This window comes from Pangasianodon hypophthalmus, chromosome 27 (assembly GCF_027358585.1).
Source record: "Pangasianodon hypophthalmus isolate fPanHyp1 chromosome 27, fPanHyp1.pri, whole genome shotgun sequence".
NCBI lineage: Eukaryota > Metazoa > Chordata > Actinopteri > Siluriformes > Pangasiidae > Pangasianodon > Pangasianodon hypophthalmus.
Window position 1 is genome coordinate 3,425,672 of NC_069736.1, and position 25,329 is coordinate 3,451,000.

At 37.5% G+C, this 25,329-nt stretch overlaps 3 protein-coding genes across 5 annotated transcripts; all 3 read left to right on the forward strand.

Moving 5' to 3' along the window:
• The first annotated feature begins 532 nt into the window (after positions 1–532).
• haus4 (HAUS augmin-like complex, subunit 4) lies at positions 533–6,232 on the forward strand. 2 transcript variants are annotated; one of them, XM_026922316.3, is made up of 10 exons: positions 533–618; positions 913–973; positions 1,392–1,531; positions 2,098–2,229; positions 3,154–3,294; positions 3,476–3,572; positions 3,741–3,886; positions 4,432–4,562; positions 4,959–5,027; positions 5,660–6,232. In XM_026922316.3, exons 1-10 carry the CDS (start codon positions 610–612, stop codon positions 5,832–5,834), a joined length of 1,101 nt encoding a protein of 366 aa, XP_026778117.1. In that variant the 5' UTR covers positions 533–609; the 3' UTR covers positions 5,835–6,232. The 2 variants fall into 2 exon arrangements, with proteins under 2 accessions (XP_026778117.1, XP_026778118.1); XM_026922317.3 differs by having other exon boundaries at positions 544–662.
• Positions 6,233–7,301: 1,069 nt separating this feature from the next.
• ddrgk1 (DDRGK domain containing 1) lies at positions 7,302–11,707 on the forward strand. Of its 2 annotated transcripts, none has more exons than XM_026922489.3 (9): positions 7,302–7,491; positions 8,206–8,358; positions 8,452–8,591; positions 9,354–9,455; positions 10,485–10,607; positions 10,716–10,754; positions 10,854–10,910; positions 11,207–11,255; positions 11,386–11,707. In XM_026922489.3, exons 1-9 carry the CDS (start codon positions 7,404–7,406, stop codon positions 11,544–11,546), a joined length of 912 nt encoding a protein of 303 aa, XP_026778290.1. In that variant the 5' UTR covers positions 7,302–7,403; the 3' UTR covers positions 11,547–11,707. The 2 variants fall into 2 exon arrangements, with proteins under 2 accessions (XP_026778290.1, XP_026778291.1); XM_026922490.3 differs by having other exon boundaries at positions 8,209–8,358.
• A 1,098-nt stretch (positions 11,708–12,805) lies between these two features.
• Positions 12,806–20,537, forward strand: LOC113531641 (transmembrane protein 127). The gene is made up of 4 exons (XM_026922491.3): positions 12,806–13,166; positions 16,520–16,699; positions 17,470–17,631; positions 18,888–20,537. The coding sequence occupies exons 2-4, from the start codon at positions 16,522–16,524 to the stop codon at positions 19,202–19,204; spliced, it is 657 nt and encodes a 218-aa protein (XP_026778292.1). The 5' UTR covers positions 12,806–13,166; positions 16,520–16,521; the 3' UTR covers positions 19,205–20,537.
• The last annotated feature ends 4,792 nt before the right edge of the window (positions 20,538–25,329 follow it).

Sequence of the window (25,329 nt, forward strand, 5' to 3'; positions counted from 1 at the left end):
CGTGGTGGCACACCTCTACAGTCCCTCGATCCTGAGCTCAGGTTATTGTCTGTGTGAAGTCTCTAGGCATGTTCTCCCTGTGGGTTTCCTCTGGGTTCTCCGGTTTCCTCCCACCTCCCAAAAACATGCCAGTAGGTGAACTGATTAAAGTAAATTAACCCCTAGGTGTGGATGGGTGCGTGAATGAGTGTGAGAGAGAGTGTGTGTGTTTGTGTGTGTGTGGTGCCCTGTGACGGGCGGGCATCCCATCCAGGGTGTATTCCCACCTCACGCCCAGTGTTCCCGGGATATACTCTGGATGCACAATGACCCTGCTGAGGATAAAGTGGTTACTGGAAGTGAGTCAGAGAAGATTTTTGCCAATAGTGTATAACAGAAATAACGATTTCTAAAAATAAAATAAAATAAAATAAACAAGAAAAACAGGAACTCTATACTCCAGTCCAGGAGGTGGTGGTAATACAACCTAACGTTAGAGGTTAACCATTTTAACTCAAGAAGAAGAAGAAGAAGAAGAAGGAGGAGGAGGAGGAGGAGGAGGCGGAGAAGAAGAAGGAGGAGGCGGAGACGACCGCTAGAGGGCGTATTTCTCGGGGGCGGAAGTTGCTTATGCTGGCGGTAAATACGATTAAAAGAAGGCGTAGCTAAAGCAACACATAGTTGTAAGTTATCTAAACAATCTGGGAAGACTTTTTGAATTTTTTTTTTTGACAAATAATAGTGAAACGAAGAGGATTTTGCGGAAGGGACTGAAGTTTCTAGCTAGTCAGCTTACCGGGTTTCTCTTGGAATGGATTAGCTAGTTAGCTAGGGTCCAGGCTAGACAGGACAGCCTCTTCTGTTTGCACCAAATGATTTAGTTAACTCTGTATTATTCGTTTTGGTTATTTTTTGACGTCTTCTGTTGTACAGGTTGTGATGTTGTCGTGTCCAGATTCATCAGTGGGTAAAGGAGACAGTCTGCATCAGCAAGGTACACATCTCTCTTCAGGAGTTTATGTGTAATTTCAATAAACTGTTCATGTTTGTTTATGCATTATATGGTCAAAGGTTTGTGGATATCTGACCATCACACCCATATGTAGTTTTTCCCCAAACTGTTGCCACAAAGTTGGAAGCACACAATTATATAGGATCCTCCAAAACTGCTCTAAAATCTAGTGGAAAGCTTTCCCAGAAGAGTGGAGGCTCTTATAACAGCAAAGAGGCGATTAAATCTCGAGTGGGATCTTCAGCATGTACATATGGGTGTGATGGTCAGGTGTCCACATACTTTTGGCCATATAGTGTATATCGTCATTTACTGATGTATTTGTATGTGGTCTTTATGGAAACTGTAAGTTGTGTCATTCCTCATATCTCTCTCACTCTCCTTATCATTTTTCCTTCAGTTTTGTCTGCGTTCCCGCTGTGCCATCTGACCGAGGATGATCTGATCCAGAACCCTCTGTTCTGCAAGCTCCTGGCCACGCTGTCTCAGCATGTGGATCGCACCGGACTGACATTACCCTTGAGAAAAGAGCTGGAAAAGGTAGTCTGGATTACACAAGTCCTGTTGTTTACTTAGATAACGAAAACTTGGATGGAAAACAGGGAAAATATAATGGGTATAATAAAACTATACAGGATATTGTGTCAAACCTAGGTAACATTAAAGATAGCGAGTAAAATTATACTTGAATGAAAGTTAAAATGAGTCCACACTTGAATATTTTTCAAGTTCAGTCACATTTTATTTGTAGAGCACTTTTAAAAATAGACATTTTCACACAGCAGCTTTATCGAAATCCAGATGTAAACTCAGCTCCCTAATGAACAAGCCAGAAGCAATGAGATGGCATGAGGAAGAAATAAAGGATGGAAAGATTTGGTTTGGAATAGGTGTGTGTAAGTATAGATTTTTTAATAGGATTGCTGAGGTTATAGTTTATATAAATAGTTCATTTTTCCTCAGTCAGCAGGAATTCATTCAGATGAAAATCTTTACATGTAAGCATGTTGGATGTTACATGATGAATGACACTGAGTCACAACTACGAGACAGGTCTATTTGTGGCTGAGAATTTGTGATGTATAGCGAAATTATTTCCTGTACAGGCAGAGAAGGAGCTCCGGTCACAGAAGTTGGGATGGCTCCGTTTGGAAAGCATGCACAGAATCCTGCAAGAGATGGTGCAGGAACATCGCTTCAGGCAGCACCACTCCACTGCAGCACCAGCTGAGGACACGGTAGGACGTGTGCAGTGTGGAGACTATAACCATTCCGTTCCGTTATTATCGACAACGCTTACAATTTTTATTAGTCGCTGTGACATGACATATTAGGTCTAATAGTTATAGTTGGGTTAATAACATGTACTGACAGATGACAAAAAGACATAAAGAGTCTTATTGCGGTGTCGGGCTACCTAGTTCTTCCAAAACATGTTCCTTCAGTTGGTGTTTTGATGATGGTGATGGAGATCGCTGTCTAACAGATCATTACAAAATCACTCAAATCATTTAGCGAGCCCTCGTGCTCTGTGGATGGGGCGGAGTCATCCTGGAAGAGACCACGCCCACCAAGATAGAAATATTTCCTCATAGGATAAAGGTGACCAGGCAGAAGAACTTTTGAGTGATTTGCAGTGATGTTTCACTCTAAGGAGATGGGTGGAGTCACACCACGTGAGCAAAAGTAAATGCCCCCATTATAATGTCATAACAGCCACCATTTTTTTCCCCCTTTAAATTGTCACCTGTTTGTATGTATTTTGACATGCATTGAGATATTGTGAAAATATTGTGAAATGTGATTAAAATATTAGTTACTGATATTATTCCTGATCTGAAGAAAAAATTTAGAAGAAAACAAACAAGTGAAGATGATGTGGTTGGGTTTCTTGACTTGAGCTAATTATTAAGACTTTGCGAGGCCATGTTGTGATGCTGGCCTTCTTGATTCATCACTACTAGAGCTTTAATAAAACACACACACAAAAACACACACACACACATGCTAAACAAAGCTCCTGTTTAATAACCTCAAGATTTCTTTTTAAGACAGTGTTGTTATTAGTGAATCCTGTCACTGATGATAGATGGATACAAAACTATAGTCATCAAACAGTTTCATTTGTGTTTAAACTGATTCAATTGTGCATGTCTTTGCAGTTCTACGTCACTCTGGAGCGGTGTTTGCTGGTGGCTCGGTCTGTCCAGCAGCTGGACCCGAGCGGCACCGTCGGCCAGGATCAACCCCGCATCCTGGGGCTCTCTGCTGAGAAAGTGCTGAGTCAGCTGCCTCCACAGCAGGTAGATCTCCATCACACATATTCACCGCTGAACTTAAACACAAACACAACAGAGTAAGATGAAGTTGTGATGTAGGAATGTGTGATGTGTGAGTTTAAAAAATGTGTGATTGAAATGTTTTAACTCAGCCATTTTCAATGAGAAATGTGTAAGAGGTTAATTCTGATTCATTTCTCTCCAGGATGTGTGGCAAATGAAACAGAGGCTACCAACAGAGCTGCAGAAGCACCTGAAGAAGAAACTCTTTAACCTCCTCTCCTACTACCAGCCCGAGTGGGGTAAACAGCTTACGCCGTCTCAGCTGACAACTGACCAGAAAATACACGTCGTACATTTTTACATTACAACCAAATGCTTTTTTTTTCTTCCCCTCAGAGCTCTGGCATTGTACAGCATGTGTGATGATTATAACGAAAGTTACACTGGTTTTCTGTTTTCTGTTTCAGAGAATGAAAGCGAGGGTCTCAGGTGTGTGAAACTGTCGAAGCTGCCAGGACTGCTGGAGAGCGAGCGCAGCAGAGCAGAGAGTCTGGCTGAGAAGAACCAAGAGAACGCCACCCTGCTGCAGCGCCAAACGCACTCCTATCTCTCTGTGAGTCAGTGGAGAGTGGAGCTCTTTCGTGAGTCGGCTCTTTCCTGAGTCGGCTCGCCTGAGCTCTGAGTCGACTCACTTTGAATTGGCTCTCTCCGAGTTGGCTCTCTGAGTCTCTGCTCATTTTGAGACGGCTTTCTGAGTCGGCTCTTTTAGTCAGCTCCTTTGAATTGGCTATCTCTGAGCTGTCTTTTCAGATCTCAGAGTCAGCTATCTCTGAATTGGCTCTCTATGATTATGAGTAGGCTTTTTATCTGTTCATTGAATTGGTTATCTCTGAGTCTGCTTGTCGGATATCTGAGTTTTGGAGATCTGAGTCGGATCTCTGATTCAGCTGTCTTTGAATTGGTTCTATTTCATTTACTCTGTGAGTCGGCCCTCTGTGAGTCAAGTTTTATTGGTACATGACAGTTCAGAGATTGTTAGATCCTATGACAGTTTTGAAAATTGATTTGTATTACACAGATATAATGGACTTAAAGAATCAGTGTAATCTGACCAAAATACACTGACATCTTGTTTATATTGTTTATTTGTTCTGATAGGAACTGCTGGAATGCATGCAGCTCCTGCAGACTCTTGTCCTCGACCTTCGACTCAAAGTGCAGAAAGAACTGGACAGGAAGAAGATTGAATACTTTGAGGCCAAATGTGAGATTGGAATTCAAAAGATCAGGTATTCCTAATTCTGCCTTTCTTTTTTTTTTTCCCTTTAAAAGCCTATACGTACCTTCCTCCTTTAATGTACTTGATCTGCTGAGACACGTTTAGTGTCTGATGTTCACTTCTTTAGTTTTTCACTGGAGCTACAATGCTAATGGAGATTATAGTCCTCAGAAGAATATTACTTATTTAATATTCTTCTTCAGTAATATTTCTGTGTGGAGTTGCACATGCTTGTCCCGTATCCGCATGAGTTTCTTACTGGTGCTCTGGTTCTCTCCCAGAACATGCGTGCACATGGATTGGTGACTCTAAATTGCCCCTAAGTCCGAGTGTGTGTGTGTGTGTGTGTGTGTGTTTATTGTATATATGCATTAATCCTGGCACTAATGTCACTATAAATCTACAGGGCAGAGATGCTTGAGGTGCAGCTCGACTCTTACACACGAGACAAGATAGCAGCGCATCAGAAAATCACGTAAGTAACGTTCATCACTCCATCTTTCTCTCAGCATAAACCACGAGGATGCACCTCATGTGTAAATGTTACATGAATAAATCAGATCTTTATTCTTTCTTTCTTTGCCGCTTGCATATCTTTTTTTTTTTTTCTTCTTGTTTTCTTTTCCTTTTTTCTTTCCCTCCCTATTTGGTCTCTCTTACTTTCAATTTTTTCCTTTGCTTTTACTTAGCTTACTTTCCATTTGCTTTCTGTTTTTCCTTTTTACTTTCTTACTTGTTTCTTTCATCTTTTTCTATTTTTCTTTTTCTTTCGTTCTTTCTTTGCCAGGTTGATGCCCTTTCTTTATTTTCCTCCCTATTTTCTTTTCTGTTTTATCTTTCCTTTTCTTTTGCTTTCAACTTGCTTTTTACTTTACCTATTTATTTCTTTTAATTTTAGTTAACTGTTTTTTTTCTTCCTCTTTTACTTTGTCTTACTTTGTTCTTCCTGTTTTATATTCCATTTGCTTTCTGTTTCTTTTTTTTTTTACCTTGCTTTTTCTCTTTCTTTGTTTGTTTCCAATATAAATTAAACTTTTATTAAATTATTATTTACTACCACTTCACTTTGCTTGTCTTTTTTCTTCATTTCTTTTCCTCTCGTCTCAGGGAGAAGCTCGCTGCTGAGCTGAAGGCGTGCCAGGTGGAGAAACAGTCGCTGGAGTCCAGACTGGCGTCCTTTGAGATCTACGGCAGGGAGTTTGAAGTCCTGGCGGAAGAATATTCCAGACTGCGGCAGGAGGTCGCAACAAAATCCTGGGCACTGAAAGAATTTACAACATAAACCATCACTGCAAGCACACACAACCAGTACGAGTCAGACCTGATGTTCAGAAGAGCCACACTTCATCAATAAAGATGCACAGTTCTTACTTTGCTTGTGACTGTCTTTTCCAGGTACATAACCATTTACAGCATAAGTGTTATTAATTTTGAGTGTTCACTTATACCATAATAGCTCAAGTCATTATTAGGATGCCCTTTGGGGCATATTTTTTTAGAATATCAGTAAATCTGATTAAACTTTCTTCCATTCCGTGCTGCGTTCAGAAGTAGATTAGGTGGGTGATCTATATATAGATGGGTTTATAGAGCAATAACAGCATTGAATTTCTTCCACCAAACCAACATTTTCCAGGATTTTTTACTGAGCTAACAACATTAAAAAATTTTCTCACTTTATATTGTTTGTCATTTGAGCTTATTTCATAATTTTATTCTTACTTTTGTATCTGCCTGTCTATCTAGATCCTTTTTTTTTAGAGTATATACAGTACTGTGCAAAAGTCTTAGGCACATGCAAAGAAATGCTGTAGAGAAAAGATGCCTTCAAAAATAATGAAATTAAATGTTTCTACATTTAAAAAAATTACTATAAAGAGGCATAATAAATGAAACAAATTCAATATTTAGTGTGATAACCCTTTGCTTGAAATAAAAAAAGAGTAGTCTCAGGGGCAGTGTGTGCAGTTTTATAAGGAAATGAGCTGTAAGTGTTACTGAGCATCTTGCAGAAGCAGCCACAGTTCTTCTGGAGACTTTGACTGTCGACTCGCTTCTTATTTCTGCAGCGAAACCCAGCAGCCTTCATTATGCTTTTATCTGAAAAGGGTCTCTTATGGAATCTGCTGCTTTCTTTACTGACATACAAACATTTTTCTGTAACGTTTCATTTTGTGCTGGAAAACTAATTTGGAATCTAATATGTTTTTATACTGACTCAATAATGCAGAAGTCATAAAAGAAAAATCTATACCAAAGTTCGTACTAAAGAAAATAGGGTGTTTAAGAGTTTTGCACAGTACTGTATATAGTTGTAAACATTTACTGAGCTAATATATGAGTGTAGCATGCTCACTAAAAGTAAGAAAATAGTCTATAATGTTGAAAATGCATTTGCCAGAATTATTAAAAATTTTTAATGACCGAAAACAGATTATTTGGATTTGCAGCTTGATAAAATAAAAATACAGATGGAAAAATAAACAGGAAAATAAAAGCTCTAGTTATTTTCATAAGACTTTTAAACAAAAGGTTTTTTCTCTCTCTAGTTTCTTACTTCACTGTCGAATGTGTCTGTAGACTATTCATATATGACTAAAAAAATTGTTTTAGGCTATTATATTCTTAAAAATTCCTAGTACAGATGTGGGAGATGTAATGAAAGACGATAAACACCTCATGTGGTGCACTGCATCTGCACAGAGGCAGTGAGGCAGTGAGGCAGTGGCGCCTCCGGGCCGCTGGGTGGCGCTCTAAACCAGAAACAACACAGGCATAAGCGACGTCAGCTATTGGCACTTATGCTTTGTTGTCTAATGTGGATATGTGGTTAAATTGTGTTTAAGCTACAATGGATGTCGTTATTTATCTCGTAGCAGCGGCGATTTTAATTGTTCTGATAATATTCGCTGTGAAAATCCATGGACGCACAGCGGAAGGTGAGAGTAAACCTGGCTAAAGAAATCCTGACAGGTTATTCCCACAAAGCTAAATGCTAACTAGCTGGCTCACTTGAGTTTCCAGAGTTGTTGGAATACTTCGACATTCTGTCTGTTCACATATTATCGCCAGAATAGCAGGACTATTTGCAGCAATGTGCAATATATACGTCCATGTCATCTACAATATCTAAGAAATCTATAATAGCGGTGTGTCGTTCGCGAAGGAGTCGGTTCACTGAATCGGCTCTCCTAGGGGACGCTGTGAGTATGCTCTCTGAGTCGGCTCTCTGAGTCGGTTCTTTGAGTCGGCTCTTTTGGGTGAACGTTGACAGCTGATTCGCATACACGAGCTGTTTGAGTGTTTTTATATTTTGTAGATGTATGCAGTGCTATTATTCTTGAGTAAATTAATTAAAATGCATTCAGAGATTATTGTGAAGCGTGTGTGTGTGTGTGGGAGGCAGGGAAGGGAGTGCTGCATGTAGTCATGAGCCACTTGGGAGTCGAAAGAGTTGGCTCTTATTAGTGAACTGAGTCAAATGATCAAAGTTTCTAGTGCAACATGACTTTAATGTGTATTTCCTTTATCTTGAAGATGTTGCCAGCTGTGAAAGATTCATTTACTTAAGGGAACACACTGTTCAAACTCTTAATATTACGATGGACTGGATTATTTATTAATGTAAACGATTCCTCTGCTTTGTCTCTCAGTAGCTGACCGTGAGGACCGGCAGAATGTCATCGCACGGGTTGCAGCACCGCCCCGTGTGGCAGAGGATCGAGGAGCGGGAATGCCACGCCGTCGCAGAGGCCTTGACAGGATGATGGCGCAGAGACGTGCACAGCGAGACGCCACCGAGATTGGTACAAACAATTTCCATTCAGTGAAATCCTTTACGTGGACAGTTTCGAAACTAAATAGTGTGTTTTGTGTCTTTTTTGTTGTTGTTATTGTAGAAAACGTTGCTGTGGAGTTAGATGAGGATGAGGAGGATGAAAGACCCCAGGCTGAAGAGAGACCTCAGGCTACAGGGAAAGTGGGTGCTAAGAAGCAGAGGAAGCTGGAGGAAAAGCAAGCCAGGAGAGCGCAGAGAGAGGTGGGAGATCATGGACATCTCTCCATTACCCAGTGTTTGCACTAGCGAGTGACAAACAGCATCAGTTAAATTACTGTTTATTTGTATAGTGCTTTCAACAGCAGCTACTTTCAGACAGTTTCCATGTGCAATCCCATTCTGCAATTGATCAGTATTGACTAATTTACTTTAGTGACACTTAAAAACAACAGAATCATTCATAAGCCAAACAGTTGCTATAGTCCATTCAGGCTAGTGATGTGTTGTTGCAGAACGACTCGGCTCTAACACCTGGTTCTTTGAATCAGCTCTTTGAATCAGATTTTTAACTCGGCTCTAGTACTTGGCTGTTTTAGTGGGCTCTTTGTGTCATCTGTTCGACTCAGCTCTTTAACTTGGCTCTAATACTTGGTTCTTTGAGTCATCTCTTCAACTCAGCTATAATACTTGACTCTTTTAGTCATCTCTTTGACTCGGCTCTAATACTTGACTCTTTGCGTCATCTCTTTTACTTGAAAATTAATTTCACAGGCCTAATGGTTTTACTGAGTCAGTGCAATTTGATCAAAATGCATCAGATTCATGTTTGCTTTTTCAGTGTGTATCAAATTCTTTTCCACTTTGATTTTGGGAAATGAGCACAAACTGTCTGTGTGTCCCAAACAGCTGATGAAAGACAAACACAAAACGCAATGCGTGTGTTATTTTACTGTCTAAAAGAAGCCCCACTGTGCTGAGTGTTTTATTCTAACATGATGCTGTGTTTGTGTGTGTCTATGGCAGGCGGAGATGGAAGAGCGAGAGGAGAGGAGGCGCATACAGGAGCTGAGAGAGCAGGAGAGAAAGAAAGAAGAAGAGAAAGAGAGACTGCAGGAACAGAAAGAGGTCAGAGCAAAGCTGGATTACTCCGAGTGGCCACTGGGTGTCACTACACGACATTATGTTTACGAGTCCTTTGTTTTTTTTGTTTTATTTGGGTGTGTTTCCACTTTCCTATGCATATCAGGGTTCAAATTCCATTAAGAGTTCAAATAAAATGTTATTTAAGTTAATAGTTTCGTATACAAATACATGTGAATATTAGTTAGTCTCTAATAATCACATTTATAACCAGGGAAAGTGAACTATATATGGGAAGTGGTAGCTCAGTGGTTAAGATGTTGGACTTCTGATCAGAAGGTTGAGAGTTCAAATCCCAGTACTACCAAGCTGCCACTGCTGGGCCCCTGAGCAAGGCCCTTAACCCCCAACTGCTCAGTTGTATAAATGAGATAATCGTAGGTCGCTCTGGATAAGGGCGTCTGCCAAATGCCATAAATGTAAATATCGTATAGTTTCATGTTTCCAATTGGTGCTAATATCTGTCTACATTTAACACTTATTAAATGAGGGTTTTTTTTGTTTGTTTTTTGTTTCGTTTAATGCAAAACCTCTTCCAGTTTACAAAAAGAACATGGTGGAAATGAACTACTTATGTTGCTGTAATATCTTTTTAGGAAAAAAAAGAAAAATTGTGTTCATTCTGCTAATGTCTTTCATTTTTTTGGACAGGCACTGCTTAGTCATTTTAATTTTGTTGATATCTTATATTCAATTAGAACTGATAGATCATTTAATAAATGAATTACGTACAGCATGATTGACATGCATATATTCAGAGCTTTATTTGTACATCAGCAATAGTCGTGTAGCCTTAAACGTACGTTTTGAGAGACTTAGATTACATGTGATCTTTAAACGTGATTTTTTTTTTTTTTTTTTAATCTGATAGAACTAATACACATTCTCACCGATCATAATTTCCATAAGGGTAAATCTACATAATTCATTTAACTAGATTTATCTCTTGCACTAGAATAGGTTTCTTTTTTTCGTTAGTCTAACATGTGCCTTTTTTATCTCTTGGTCTGTCAGGAGGAGGAGCAGCGTCGTGCTAAAGAGGAGCAGGAAAGGAAAGAGGAAGAGGAGTATCAGAAACTCAAAGCATCCTTCGTCGTCGAGGAGCAGGGAGAAACAGAGGAGCTGACCGAACAGGAGGTGATGATTTTTAAGTCTGCTTCAACACAAAACGTAATACTTTGCTTTTATGAAGATCATCATCTCAGTTTCGAAGATTTTACATTTTTGCTCTTTATTTTCTTTCAGTCTCGCAACCTGCTTCAAGAGTTTATCCAGTATGTGAAGGTACAGAACTGTTTTCTCATTCATTTAAGCATATTTTTATTTATCACCTTGTTTCTTATTGCGCTGTTTCTTAAGTGTTTAATTACTGTGTTTTTGCAGGACTCCAAAGTGGTGCTGTTAGAGGACTTGGCATCACATTTTGAAATGCGCACTCAGGTATGTATATGAAAAAGCACAGGACTGCAACACACCCTTGTTGACTTGCCTTCATGACTCAGATGTCAAACAACAGGTCACTCGCAGCACACAGTGAAGGATATAACAGAGAGTTTTTCATCGGAAATTCACTTTTCTTTTACAGCAAACACAATATAGTCTTACCAGAATGGCAGTTTATATTTTCCTTTGAGCTAGATAGTCATATTGACTCTCTACCCATATACCCATATGTCCATATCTATTTATCTATCTATCTATCTATCTATCTAAAGTGGATTTTCTGTTTGTTGTAGGATGCCATTGCCAGACTGCAGGACCTGATAGCAGAAGGTTCAATAACAGGTTTGTAACCTTAACCATGTAAAGCTGTAAAGAAAATAACATAAAACTTTATTTATTGACACTGACTGACTAAATAAACATCCTTCTGATGTTCTGTTTAATTGCGCTGATGGTCCTCTGCCGTCTGCAGGAGTGATCGACGACAGGGGGAAGTTTATCTTCATCACTCCGGAGGAGATGAATGCCGTGGCTCAGTTCATCAAACAGAGAGGAAGAGTTTCCATATCTGAACTCGTGCAAGCCAGTAACATGCTCATCAACCTGAATCCTGCACTTCAGACCACGTCCTGAATACACTCACCCTTTACAGATACACATACACACACACACGCGAACACACACACACAGGCTCAGCAACATTAACAGACACTGTGCAGCATTTCTAACCACACTGATAACATTTGTTCCAGCCATACTATTTCTATTTTTAAATAAAAATGGACTGAACTATGTTTGGTGGTTTAATGAATAATTTTGCCTTCGCATTCAACTTCAGTATAAAGTCCAGTTGGTGTCAGTATGGACTTCTGCTGTTAGCTTGCATCATAATTCTGTCCTGCTTTCATTTCACCAAGTTCTTTTTTTTTTTTTATTCTTAGATTTAATGTCTAAGATTTAATGTCTTTGAGACCAGGAGTAAATTAACAGCATTCACAGATTATAACTAGTTGTGAAATAAACTATCTGAAAATTATTATTTATATTGTATTATTTCTAATGTGAAATTTGGGTGTACATGAATAATAATAAAAAAGAAAACCTTTTTAAATAACGTTTAATTTCCAGTAAAATACAAGGTGTTGAAAAATGAACCTTTTACAACTTTTGGAGGAGGTGTAGAAATACTGGGATTGTCCCATTTGACAGAGAAAGACAGAAGAGTGCTGGTTAATATAACAGCAAAGGGAGACTGGAATCTGGAATGTGATGTTTAACGAGCAGATATGAGTGTGATGGTCAGGTGTCTACAAACCTTTGGCCTTATAGTGTAATTTCCAGACCTGCTGTATCAAGGACTGAAGTCAGACTCAGTGCTTTAAAAATAAAATATTGCCAGATAATCCCTTAGTTGCTAAAACTATCTGATATGACAAAACTTCAGGAATGTATATTACAGTGGAGGTAGAAATAGCAGCTGAATGCAGTTCGGAGTGCATTAAACAATAGTGATATATAAGATATAATGATAGAAATGATATATAGTAATGACAATATTGAATAAATAATATATTTAATAATAATAACGACAGCAACAACAACGACGACAATAATAATAATAATAATAATAATAATAAACAAGTAAAAAAAAAATGGGCAGTTTTTACATTCAAGAACATTGTGTACATTGCAACGGAAATGAATCAACCTGTCAACTGATCTATCTATCTATCTATCTATCTATCTATCTATCAATCTATCTATCTATGGCTGCTGTTCCTCAGGTCTGCCTCTAATCGCCTTTTCCGTGTATTAACGTCATTTTACGTCATGAGGTTGAGTCCCAAACGTCCTCTTACTCCCCATATAAGCTCACTACCTAGGGAAAGACAATACAACCTATGTAGTGCACTTAATATCCGAGAGAGTGTGATTGAGGATTAAGCGTCAGTGTGTGGCCAGAGAGGACGCCAGTTTGTTTCGCTTCTGCTGGAGAAGTAAAAGCGGGTTTATTTCTTTATTTTTAGGTTTATCTTCACTCCAGTGCACGTGCAGTGTTTGTGTTTTGCGTTATGTCATATGCCTTGGGCTACAGCTGGACATGTGGGAGATTAAAGTGTTTGAATTGTAACATCAAGCTGTCAGATAGTTGCCTAGAGCCAACAAACAAGCAACGCGGAGCTGATTTTCCTCATTAAATATAGATTTATCTGGTGATGTGGAAAACAGGGAGATAACATTTCCACTGTGCAGGTGAGTGACTGAGGGTCGAGGATCACTTCTGTATATATGTGTGTTTCTGTATAGTGTGTTTAAAACCCTGGAATAATCAATGTGCATTGTCACGGGATCTCTTTAGCTTTGTATGGAACTAAATGTCTCATGCTGCTCTTTTAAAAGCATTGTTAAATCCACTGGATCATCAGGGTAGATTCAGGAGCATGGTTATTATACCAAGGATCTTTTACAAGAACCCAACTCCATGTAGCTGTTTAAATTAAAACCCTGTGATCTGTAACTGTATGACTACAGACCACAGATTACAGATTAGCTTTCAGCGTGTTACACTGTCTCCATGTTACTGTGTGATCATGTGATGATGATGATGATGATGATGAAAACAGTAAATAATTAACAACTGCGCAAAAAAAATCTAGATGTTGTTTGAACCAGTTTTCTCTGGTTAAAACCTTGAGCTATGGTTCATGCTTGGCATCTCCACATCTTCATCCTATTGTCTGAAAGCAAAATCAAGAATATCTACAGCATTTATGAAATAACACATTACGACCCTTAACATTTATTATATGTTATTATATACTGTCTATGGGTGTGTCCAGGAGTATAAAATATCCATTTATATAAAATTATATACTATGTTAAGAATATGTAAATATAAATGTAATATTTTAATTATAACAAACATACAAGAGAACAAGTGTGGACCTAAGTGATTAAAAAAAAAACAGGTGAATGTATATGACAGAAAAAAATTGTCAAATTTGCACATATTTTCACATTTATATAATTTATCTGAAAACTAGAGATGTCATGATGACACTTTCTCTTTTCAGATACTGATACTGAAACCTTGAGTATCAGCCAATACTAACACCCATTTGATATTGTTTTCTTTAAAAACTACTAAGCTTTAAAATGTTTTATTTAATTGCAGCACTTCACACAAAAATCACTTACAGTGTAAATATAATAAATATAATAAGGTATAAATATAATAAAATAAAATCAATTCTAACAACTTTTCCAAATTCCAAATCCAATTCCAGTCTTTGCCATTTGTTACAGTGTCCAGTATTTGATATGTTTTCTCTGATATCTGATCCACCGTTTTTTTTTTTGTTTTTTTTGTTTTTTTTTTACATTTACTGAGTATCCGATCTGTGGATCTCTACTGAAAATACATCTGAATGTATATCATGAAAAGTGTTAAAATAATAATAATAATAATAATAATAATAATAATAATAAACTTTATTTTATATAGCACCTTTAAAAAGGCCTCTCAAGGCACTTTACGTAAGAGTATATAAACATATATAACAATAACAATAATAATAATAATAATAATAATAACAATAATTTATTAACAAAACAAAACAAAGTAATCAAATAAACGCAATCCTGAAAAAATAAGTTTTGCGAGAAGATTTAAATACACTTATATACTATAAAATATATACTATAAAAATACATAAATTCTTTAAGAGATCTTTAAGAGATCAATATACAAACACAATCATTATACAGCCCCATTTCCACAGTAAATATTCACCATTCCCATCACAGAACTACTTACTACTACTTACTAGTATTTAAAATTAGCATGTGTGTGGATATTTGATTCAAGGTGCGTGGATATTTGATTCATGTTCAAGGGATGCGAGTCAGGGCATTTACCATCATGTAAGGACAAAAATAAATGTGGCTGTCTGCTTAAACCTAAGAGAAATACCAATTTTATCCAATATAATGGTTAAAGCAGCACTATGGAACTATATTGAGGGATTTGACATGAGCAATCTGTGATCATAGATTTTGGTGGTGCAGGACGACATTAATAATGACATAACCTCAGACAAAATGAAGTTGAGAGACTATTACATTTGACTAGCTATAGGTGACTATACAGTGAATTTTTAGAGTAATCCTATAACAGGCAGTTAAGACTCAACAACATACAGTCATTCAGTGTACAGACTAGCAGCTCCTTTTGAGCTTTTTTAACCTCTGTTGTGAGTCTCATCCTGGAAAAAGACCTGAAGCTAGCCCCAAAAAAACTAGGCACTGGAAAAGGGAGAAATATTTTTCTCCCATAAAACACCCTTTCCTTTTTTCCAGTCTTTGCAATATATCTTACAATAGAAATGATTCTGTACATAATAGGTGCACTGTCTACACTTACACGTTGCCTTTGTTTATGGAAATGCATCATGATTGTTTGCTGTAAAACAAGATCTTGGTGGCCGCAGAATATTTTTAAACTAGCCCAATTTGGCAAGCCTGTCATTGACGGTCCGGCCCGCTGCTCCTCCCCTGAGTATGGGGCAGTGTGGTTCTTGCCCTCAATGAGCTTCTGCAGTTCCCATTTTTGACTACTAGGTGAAATAATAACTCTATGGAAGCTAAATGGGGCAGTGAGCACATTGATGATGACCCGTGATGATGCAGCATCTAGAAAGCTGAGCAAATCTCCTGAACATCGGCCTATATTGATCAGATAGCAATATTTTTTAAATCGCTGTTCACTCAGAAATATTTTTAGCAGAATTTAAAATGTTTGGAGTTGTGAAAAATGACTGTATAAAGATTTATATTTATTAAACAGGTGATATACTGTACAGTATGTGGTGGAGCACTGCATAACCTGCCCCTATAGATGAGCCGCCACTGGGATTTGGAGACCTCTCAGGTTGAAATATGCAAATGCAAGGAAGTTGTAGAAAACAAGAAAATAATCAAAATGTCAAAATGCAAAATGCATTTAAGTGAATTATCAATCGTTCCAATAGAATTCCAGTAACACTACATCTAAGATGAGATGTTACGTCAAAATAGTGAGGTAATAACTCGAAATATCATGATATTAACTAGAAATTAAGTCAATAATTTCAAATAACAATAACAACCTATCTTGGTATAACAAGATAATAACTCAAAATAGTGACATAACATCCTGGAATAGTGAATTGTTAACTATAATGAGATATATCTTCAATTATTACGTCAAAATAACAACATACAATCTTAAGAAAATAACAAGATATCGTGTACTTGCAAAACACTTCCTGTGCAGATTAACCTCCTGGCAAGTCAGTACACATTCCAGGAGTGTTGCAGTATGAACGAAATGTCTTCTGGAGCAGTAATTATCTCCTGCCGTTCCACGATTTTCTCCTCTCAGTTTTACTGAAGTGTTGCAAAACAATCGGTATAAGAGAGTATTGCGTAAACAGCCGTTACATTCTTGTCCGTGGTAATCACACAGATTAGGATTAAAAAATGCTTACATGTTTCTTTTATTAAGCAATACATTCCTCATTTAAGCAATGCAGATGATCTTCCCGTCTCTTCTCTTTTTTCCACAGTCATGCCGCTAGCCCTGAGTTTATCTCCGGCCGCCGTGTGTCAGTGCTTCACGCTGGTGTCTCTCTGCACCTCCATCGCCGACCCAAACTGGATCCAAGTGCAGAACAAAACAGACACTAACCAGCTCATTTATGGAGTGGCTTTTACACTACACGCTGCACAGAACCTCTCCAATACTGGTACCGCACACATTTCACTTTGGTGTATTTGGTATAATTAGTGTATTAGCGTTGTATTAGCTTTAGCACGAAATACGAATTAGGAACATTATAATGAATATAGTGAATTTAGTGATCAGAAGATGTTGTGTATCATAAGAGAAAATGTTTTGTATAAATACCTGTCTCAAACAGCATCCAGTTGTTCAGTGATGTCATTTCCTGATGTTTAGGATGCAGTGTGACTTGTAAACTTTACCATATAAGCTGAAGGCGGCCATTTTGGTAAACTGGAATCATTTTTTTCCCATAATTTTACTTTTAACACAGAGATTTCACAATACATTCATACTACACATCCTTCTAAAACATTTAGTGCTGTTTTATTTTATAGTATACAGTTGTAGAAGAGAATAACAATCTCACTATCTGGTGTCAGCCAGAAGAGGATGGGTTAAATTTTGAGTCTGGTTTCTTCCTTATGTCATCTCAGGGAGTTTTTATCATCTCTATTATATCATCACTATATATATATATATATATATATATATATATATATGAATTGATTATGAATTGAAACTAAGTTGGTTAAAGCATGTACATACATGTTAGCATATACTTATTGAAAAGATAGATAGCTCCTGTGTAAAACTGTAGAAGCAAACATTGGGGAAGTGGAAAATTGTGTAACATTGAATTTTTGCCAAACCGTTCCTTTAAGAAACAGAATCAGTTCCAGTGTGATGTAATGAGAGATCATGTTGTTGTTGTTGTTGTTGTTGTTGTTACAGCTCCTTTGGGTGGAATGCATGGACTGGGCATGGATCTGCTCTACACACTCGCTGCTCTGTGCTACAGCGCTGTTCTGCTCTCCAGCTCCTCCTTCTTAGTGGACTTCCTCGGTATCAGCTTCACTCGCCCCAGGCTGGTCATGTCACTTCACATCTCCACAGGTGCTTATTTTAACTGTTTTTGGAAGCTGCAGGCTTTTATGAGAAGCGTCCGTAAAATCTGGATTAAAGGGTTGGGACTCAGTCAGCAATGAGTCTGTTACATAACGGCTTTAAGGCATGCAGGCTGTGCTGATGATGGATGAATATCCTCAGCAAACATGCAGTACTCTGTGCTGACTTGCGCACTGCATCCAACGACAGAAATATTACTAACTGGAAAATGAAAAACAGACCAAACAAATAAAAAAAATACAGTAAGACCTCTGATCTCTGACCTTAATGCAGATCTCATTCAGATCTGTGTTTGGCTGGAAGGAATGAAACGCTTCAGGACGTGCTGTTATGGGTAAATAATCCACAGCAGGGTGGTGTGATGCGGTCAACTCCATTACCTTCCCAGAGTTGATTTATTTTCAGAGAACAGGATGTCCCGACGTGTATTATTCCTCTTATACCACAGAAGTTTCTCTTCCTCTGTCTCTTGGAAGTTAATAAGACAAAAATGCAGCATGTCAGGTTAGTGATAAACTAGAGAAGCACAAAGTCCCATGTCTTGACGATTTCCCCATTGCTAAAGCGCAGAGGAGCCTCGTTTCTTAAATATTAAATGAACATTCACCTTACAGAAGTCTTTACTGTAGCAACAATTCAGTTTTTTTTTAATTTGGTAAATAACAACAGTTCTGCAACAGTTTGTGATTTTTCCAATCAAACCATGATGAATATCTGCAGTGTTCTAGGGTGTTTTATGAAACGGACTGGTCATTAAAAAACAGCTCATAATAATTTGATCTTCAGTCGGAGATGGCTGCTCACGGGATTATTTTGCCAGGAAGCCAGGATTCAAACCAATAAAACCTTTATAAAAGCAATAAACCACCTGAGGGTCTGCGCTATAGGAATTTTATAATAGTTAAGGGGTATAGGCACTCTGCTACATGTGTAAAAACACCCTTACTCATGATAAAATCACTCAAACACACACCCTCGAGTAGCTTCTTGCTTTATTTTACACTGGGAACAAATAAGCTGAAACTAACCTGTCATTTATACTCATTGTTGTGTAATGCAGTTTTAGAACTGTGATTAGATTTTTGGATCTATGTCTTATTTAAGTATTTAATGCACACCTGCCAGCCAATCAGAAATGAGTATTCTTGTCTGGTCAGAGTATCAACAGATAAAACACATCTGTCTTGTTATGCACAGAGTCTATAGGCCGTAATTATAGTCACATGTCTTCTGTCTGTTTCCAGCTGTGATGTGTGTGGCGGTCCTGGCCGTGAGTGGGACGTGTCTCTGGGTGATCCAGCATAACGTGCAGAAAGGTAGAGTGAGCTGGGTTTGGAACACGGCCTTGGCTCCACCCAGCGGACTGAGCACCTCGCCTGGAGAAAGCTTTTACATTGAGATACTGGCTCTCTGCTTCTCCTTAATGGCTGCCGTCTTCAGCTGTCTCTGTTCTCCTGAGTCCATCGTTCCCCCGCAGTTCAACTCGGGGGAGCCTGAGGACAGAGAGAGGGAGTGTCTCATCAGTGGGCCGGGACCTGACGGAGACGAGTGGAGCGACTGAGTAGATTTAACATATCAGACCGTGTGCTTTTATATTGGATAAGAACACTGTGCAATGCTAACTACTGAATATGTTCAGTAGTTACTTGGCAGTTTACTAAAATATGTGCACTGTGTTATGTTTTTAATTATTATTATAGTTATTATTGTTTTTAACAAAGAATTACCAGAATTTTTTTTATGCACTTTAATGAGGCCGCCTTATTACTACTAAACTAGAAAAATCTAAATGGACCAAAGAAATAACCAAACCATACAGTAAGACCTCTGACTTTAATCTGTTTTTGCAGTAATTCTCATGCAGGAACGTGTTGGGCTTAAGCATAAGCAATAAACCATGACGGGTGTGCTGTTATAGGAAAATAATCAATGATGCAAAGTTACTGTTAACCCCACAGAGTTGATCTTATTTTTAGTTTTTCTAAAACAGCTTGTCCTGAAGTGTTTTATTCCACTTATACCACTGCAGTTACAATTATACATCATACTTTTTATCCATTTGTAGTTATATTTAATGCTTTGGAACTGAACAGTCTCTAAAACAAATTAATTCCTCTTATCACTTACATCATAAACAGCTATAAACAGTCCTTCCCCCACTAGCCACCCCCCAGGTAATAAGACAAAAACGCAACTTGTCATGTTACTGATAAACCACAAAGCGTAAAGTCCCCTGTGCTACAGACTCTCGAGAGCAGAGAACCTAAAGCAACACTTTACATTTGACCTTTTATAAAGCGCTGACACTTTCATTACTGTTAAATAAAATTCATCTTAAAAAACTATTCACCTGTGAATTAATTACTATAGAAACCATAACATGTTGGGCCGAGTACATTAATCTAAACCTGTGATTTGCAGCTGCACTACTGTCGGAGCTGCTGTTATAGAAAATTAATCAACTACTTTTGATCAGTCAGAATTGAGAATTCAACAGCTCTGGTGTATAATTATTAATGAGTAGATCTTTCGAAGGGAGTTGATCTCATGGACTTAACAAAAACTACTAAAACATCTTCTCAGAGACCAAAGAGCATGGTACAACCTTCTAAGCCATTATTCTGTCTGAAAGCATCAGGAATCTCAGTGCCTTAAACGCAGACTGCTGATCAGAATTTCGACAAGAGGACTGAAAAAATTTTATGTTGTAAGTAGCATCAAGGTGGGGAAATGTTTTCTGAACATTGCAGTCATAGGAGAAATTTGTTGATAGATTCAATCTGGGTGTTGTGAGAACATTTATATGTAACATTTAGAAACATTTCAATGCAACTGCAAAACTTAGTTGTAGGAACATTAACTTAAAAATAAATATTTCTGTAGTGTTGTGTGCAGTCTTGTATGGACGTTGTGAAGCAAACCATTAGTAAATTTTCAAACTTTATAGCTTAGCCTACTTAGACACGGTTAAATTTGTTACTGAATGCTGGTCCCATTTTATAATAAGTGAGGAATAAAACACTTAAGGTGTGCTGTTATAGGAGAATAATCAACGGCAGGGTGGTGTGATGTGACATGACTTGAACCAGTGTTATTGTTACCATCTGAAGTTGGTTATTTTCCAATAAAAGCATGTGTCAAGGTGTTTTATTCCTCTTATACCACAGCAGTTTGTCAGCAATTACGGTTTTTAATTTCGTTATGAACATGTCATGCTTTTAACTATGCATAGTTACACTTATTGTTGCTGAACGTCCATGAGACAAGTTAGTTCCTGTTAGCACTTAGGTTATAGCAGCTATAAGCAGTCGTTCCCTCATCAGCCTCTCAGTTTTGCCTCTTTCATGAACTTAATAAGATAAAAACCACAGCTTGTTGTGTTACCAAGAAATCAGAAAGGCCTTTGTCCTGAAGACACTCACACCCTGTAAAATTTCGTCTGTTGTTTGTATCATGATGTGTGGAATTTGTCTATTTCCATAAGTGACAAACCTAAATGGAAGTTGATTCACGTTGTTACGTATTAATGTAAGATGTACTTCTGTAATTAATCTATAACAGTGCAACATTCTCAGTAGGTACATTGTAGTTGCATGTATAATTCAAGTGTAACTCTAAAAGTATTAAAGAATACCATTTATTATTATAAAATTCAGACCCTGACTACTCTGGAAATGTGCATGATACAGGCTTTCTCATGGTGAGTTTAAACTACTGATAGATCTCCCACTGAATTGAGACCCGAGTGCTCATTATCTCAGTGAGAGATTATTCTCAAGTCTAGACAGAAAAGTATTTTCAGGTGAAAATCAGTATTGGCATTGCAGTTTCATCCAAAATTAGACAAATTTGTGCCATCTGAGAGATGAAATAAAAAGGAGCAGTGATGTCATGCGCGTCAAGAAACATGAAGAAAAAACTGAGTGTTCATGAGTACATTAGGAACATGAGCTACATGCTGACATGAGGACTCATGATGAAGAATGACCTTTCTTATTTACAGTTTTAGAGTTGTAACACACTTCCTGTTTCTGTTGCATGACAAAACATATGACCAGTATTTCTATCAAAGTTTGCTCTTTGTTTTGTGGTTGTAATAGACAGGGAAGTATATTTAATATAGCAGAAATAAAATAAATATGTAAATGAATAAATGTGTATTTATGTTCATATGTATTGACAGTTTATTGTAAATATACTGTATTTTAAAATATATAGATTATTACAGATTTTCTTATATGGGAAAATATGAGTAGTTCTGTGTTTAACATATATTATTGTTTATATACTATATGGTTAAATATATTTAGAATAAAATGTTTAATATATAAAACAGGTATAATAGGAAGGCTATTGTATACTATAATGCATGTGATTTAATTTATTCATGTATACTGTATATATAGGCTTACAGCAGTGCATGAGAGACATGACAAAGCAAATAAACCTAAAAAGTGACAGGCATTATTGTATATATATATATATAATACATTATATATATAATACATTAAGAAAATGAACATATATTGGCATACCGTGTAGTAGTGAATAATTTGTGGTACATTACATTATATTTCTGTTACTGTGTCCTCACTAACCATGTGACCAGCTTTAACATGTCTCTACTGCAACACAAGTAAACTAAACAGTTGTACTTACTACTGATGTGCTAAATGTTGAACCGTATATATCTGCTACGATACATCAAACCACTGATATTGTGTATTCGGATGATTTCATCGCTTGTTTTTGCTGTGGTGCTCTGGAATCATCTTCACTGGAATCATTATCCAGATTCGGATGTTAACTCATTATACACCAAATGAACATTTACAGTAGATGTCCATTCATGCAGAAGTCGCTTGAACCCAAGCATGATGTTTACAAAAGTCTAGTTGTGTGCAAAAGTGTGGGCATTTCTGGACAAGTTACATATTTTACTGATTTTTTTTTTTAGGTGAAAAGAAGTAAACACTGTAGCAAACTATTCATAAAATATCTTAATGCACAGTTGCTTTATAATATGTTATTTTTAAAATATGTAATTTTCCAGGAGTGTGCAAAACCATTTGTATATAACTGTATCTCCATTTCCTCTTTGTCACCCATGTTGTGAAGTGTTTGTGCTGATGGTAGTGGAGCAGTGTGAAAGATGCGCTGTGTGTTAACACTGTTTTTATTTTTAAAAATGTTGATTTTTTTTTAGGCCTTTTTCATTAAAGTGTCTGCCAGTACATGAATAAATGAATAAATACAAATATTTATGAAGTCCACTTTAAGAAATGTCAAAAATGCATCTATACTTCAAACCTCAAATTTCCAGTCTTGACATTTTGTGTTCTGCCATAGGATAAATCTTATTTTCTCTCTAAGTTCTATATGATTAAAGGAGCAGTTTGTAATGTTTAGAGCCCTCTGCTGACTGTAATGTAAATTGCAAGTGTAATGAAAACACTGACAAGCCACACTTCTTCACAACCGAAAACTACACTTTTTTTTAATGTAAAAATGACAGAGTGAAAGCGCTTTGCATGTGGGTGAAGCTAATTTCCAGGCTGAAAAAATGCATATGAAAGCTAAATAATGTACCCTCTGTCAATGCATGGGAATAACTAGTTGAACTATTTCTTAAGTGACATTCAAACAGATTTTCCCACGAAATGAATTAAAAATGAATGATGCGTATGTGTAAACTGTGATCACATATCATAGCTGGTTCTCTCTCTTTCTCTCTCTCTCTCCCCACCCTCAGTCATATGACAACAGCTTGTGCTCCAGTTGGATGGAGACCATCGCCATAGTAACCTTGACAAATCGTTGATGTCACCAGTGAATTTGTGAATGAAGAGAGAAAAGCGAGAAAGGAAAGCAGGAGTGTGTGATAACCTGTACTGTGAAGAACAGTGCACAAAAAATGAAAAGGTTAAATGTTTGTACGCTGTTACCTGTATTATTCATTGGGATTTGTTTTTATCGTGTGTGTGTGTGTGAAAGAGAGAGAGAGAGAGAGAGAGAGAGAGAGAGACAAAGGCCAAACACAGCTGAAATCACAGCTTACTGATATGGTGTTTGGATGTTGCATAGGCACCAAACACCATATGGACTCTGGGATAAACATGGCATGTAGACAACATGAAATATTGACTTGGGGAAAGAGCTGAGCCCGTGGAGGTGGAGTGCTGCTGTACTGTGTCATATGACCAGAGCTATTTTCTGTTCTTCCTCAGCTGATTATTCCTGATAATAATGAGAGAGAGAGAGAGAGAGAGAAGGAAGGAAGCTTGATACAGAGTTTTGGTGCTGAGTAAGACTGTGAGTGTTAAAACTGACTTTTACACATACACACTACACTATATGGCCAATGGTTTGTGGACACCTGACCATCACACCCATATGTGTGCATGCGAGCTCCATAAAGACATGGTTTGTTGAGTTTGGAATGAAAGAAGTCGAGTGTCCTGCACAGAGCCCTGACCTCAACACTGAACACCTTTGGGATGAATTGGAATGCCAAATGCATGCCAGTCATTCTCGCCTAATGTCATTACTTCTCTTGTAGCTGAATGAACACAAATCCCCACAGCCACACTCCAAAATCTAGTGGAAAACCTTCCTAGAAGAGTGGAGCTTATTATTACAGCAAAGGGGGACTAAATCTGGAATGGGATATTCAAAAAGCACATATGGATGATATATGTGTCAGGTGTTCACAAACCTTTTGCCATACAGTGTATCGGTGCCTTGCTCTCAGTTTATCTATTTGGACACTACATACTGTATATTCACTCTGAATTACATATGAGATATAAAATCCAAGCACTAAGTTGATTTGATTATGAAGGGTCTTGCTCAACACTCTCAGAAATAAAGGTACCATAATAACTGTACTTTTCCTTCTACAATTATCTTTTACCTGGGAAGGTGCTTGTGGTGTACCTTTAATTAGCTAAGGGTACATCAGTGGTCTTTAAGGTCCATTTATGTATCTTAAATTATTTTTTAAGGGTACACTAAATTCATGTTTCCAGGTGAAAAATACACAGTACATATGTAAAGGATATACCTTGACGGCACCACCCCAGAGACAAGCAAAAGTACACTTTGATTCCTTTATGTCTGAGAGTGAGTCACAACCTTCCAGTCATCGCTATTGCCCCTGCCTCCACTTGTTACTTGTGATTGTGTTGTTAGCTGGTGTGTGTGTGTGTGTGTGTGTGTGTGTGCAGCAAAGGTATCAGCAGTAAACATAATTTCACAATATATATCCATTTTGTTCAGATGAAACTTTAAAGCTGTATTATTTAGGAGGAGGAATTTGTGGTTTTAAATTACCAACATAATGAGAATTACATAAAATAACTATTTTTATTTTATAAATATTTTTAAATATAAAGTGCCCTTGTTTTACCTGATGGCTCATAAATACCATAAAGCTTTAGGATAGTGTTACTTTTGTATGGTATCGCCCTGCTGTATAATTTTCTTGGCCGAGTTCTTGACACCTGCCCTTAGACTTTTATTATGAGTGGGAGTCATGGAAACAGATTTGTTCTTCTCTCAGAATGGGGAAATGTGTCCAAAATCTTGTCTGTTGTAAAAGCAGATATGCAATAGATGCAGTAAATAAACATTAGGTTAAAAATGCTGGAGTATTCCTTTAAGTTCTCTGCACTATGAACTCAAAAT

Excerpts from the sequence above, each read along its gene's own strand:
- haus4 (XM_026922316.3), top strand. Across the intron at positions 3,573-3,740 it reads CTACTACCAGCCCGAGTGGG|AGAATGAAAGCGAGGGTCTC; the intron begins GTAAACAGCTTA and ends TTTCTGTTTCAG. Across the intron at positions 5,028-5,659 it reads GCAGCGCATCAGAAAATCAC|GGAGAAGCTCGCTGCTGAGC; the intron begins GTAAGTAACGTT and ends CTCTCGTCTCAG.
- ddrgk1 (XM_026922489.3), top strand. The coding sequence starts at position 7,404 with ATGGATGTCGTTATTTATCTCGTAGCAGCGGCGATTTTAATTGTTCTG. Across the intron at positions 10,608-10,715 it reads AGGAGCTGACCGAACAGGAG|TCTCGCAACCTGCTTCAAGA; the intron begins GTGATGATTTTT and ends ATTTTCTTTCAG. Across the intron at positions 11,256-11,385 it reads AGCAGAAGGTTCAATAACAG|GAGTGATCGACGACAGGGGG; the intron begins GTTTGTAACCTT and ends TGCCGTCTGCAG.
- LOC113531641 (XM_026922491.3), top strand. The coding sequence starts at position 16,522 with ATGCCGCTAGCCCTGAGTTTATCTCCGGCCGCCGTGTGTCAGTGCTTC. Across the intron at positions 16,700-17,469 it reads ACAGAACCTCTCCAATACTG|CTCCTTTGGGTGGAATGCAT; the intron begins GTACCGCACACA and ends TTGTTGTTACAG. Across the intron at positions 17,632-18,887 it reads GTCACTTCACATCTCCACAG|CTGTGATGTGTGTGGCGGTC; the intron begins GTGCTTATTTTA and ends GTCTGTTTCCAG.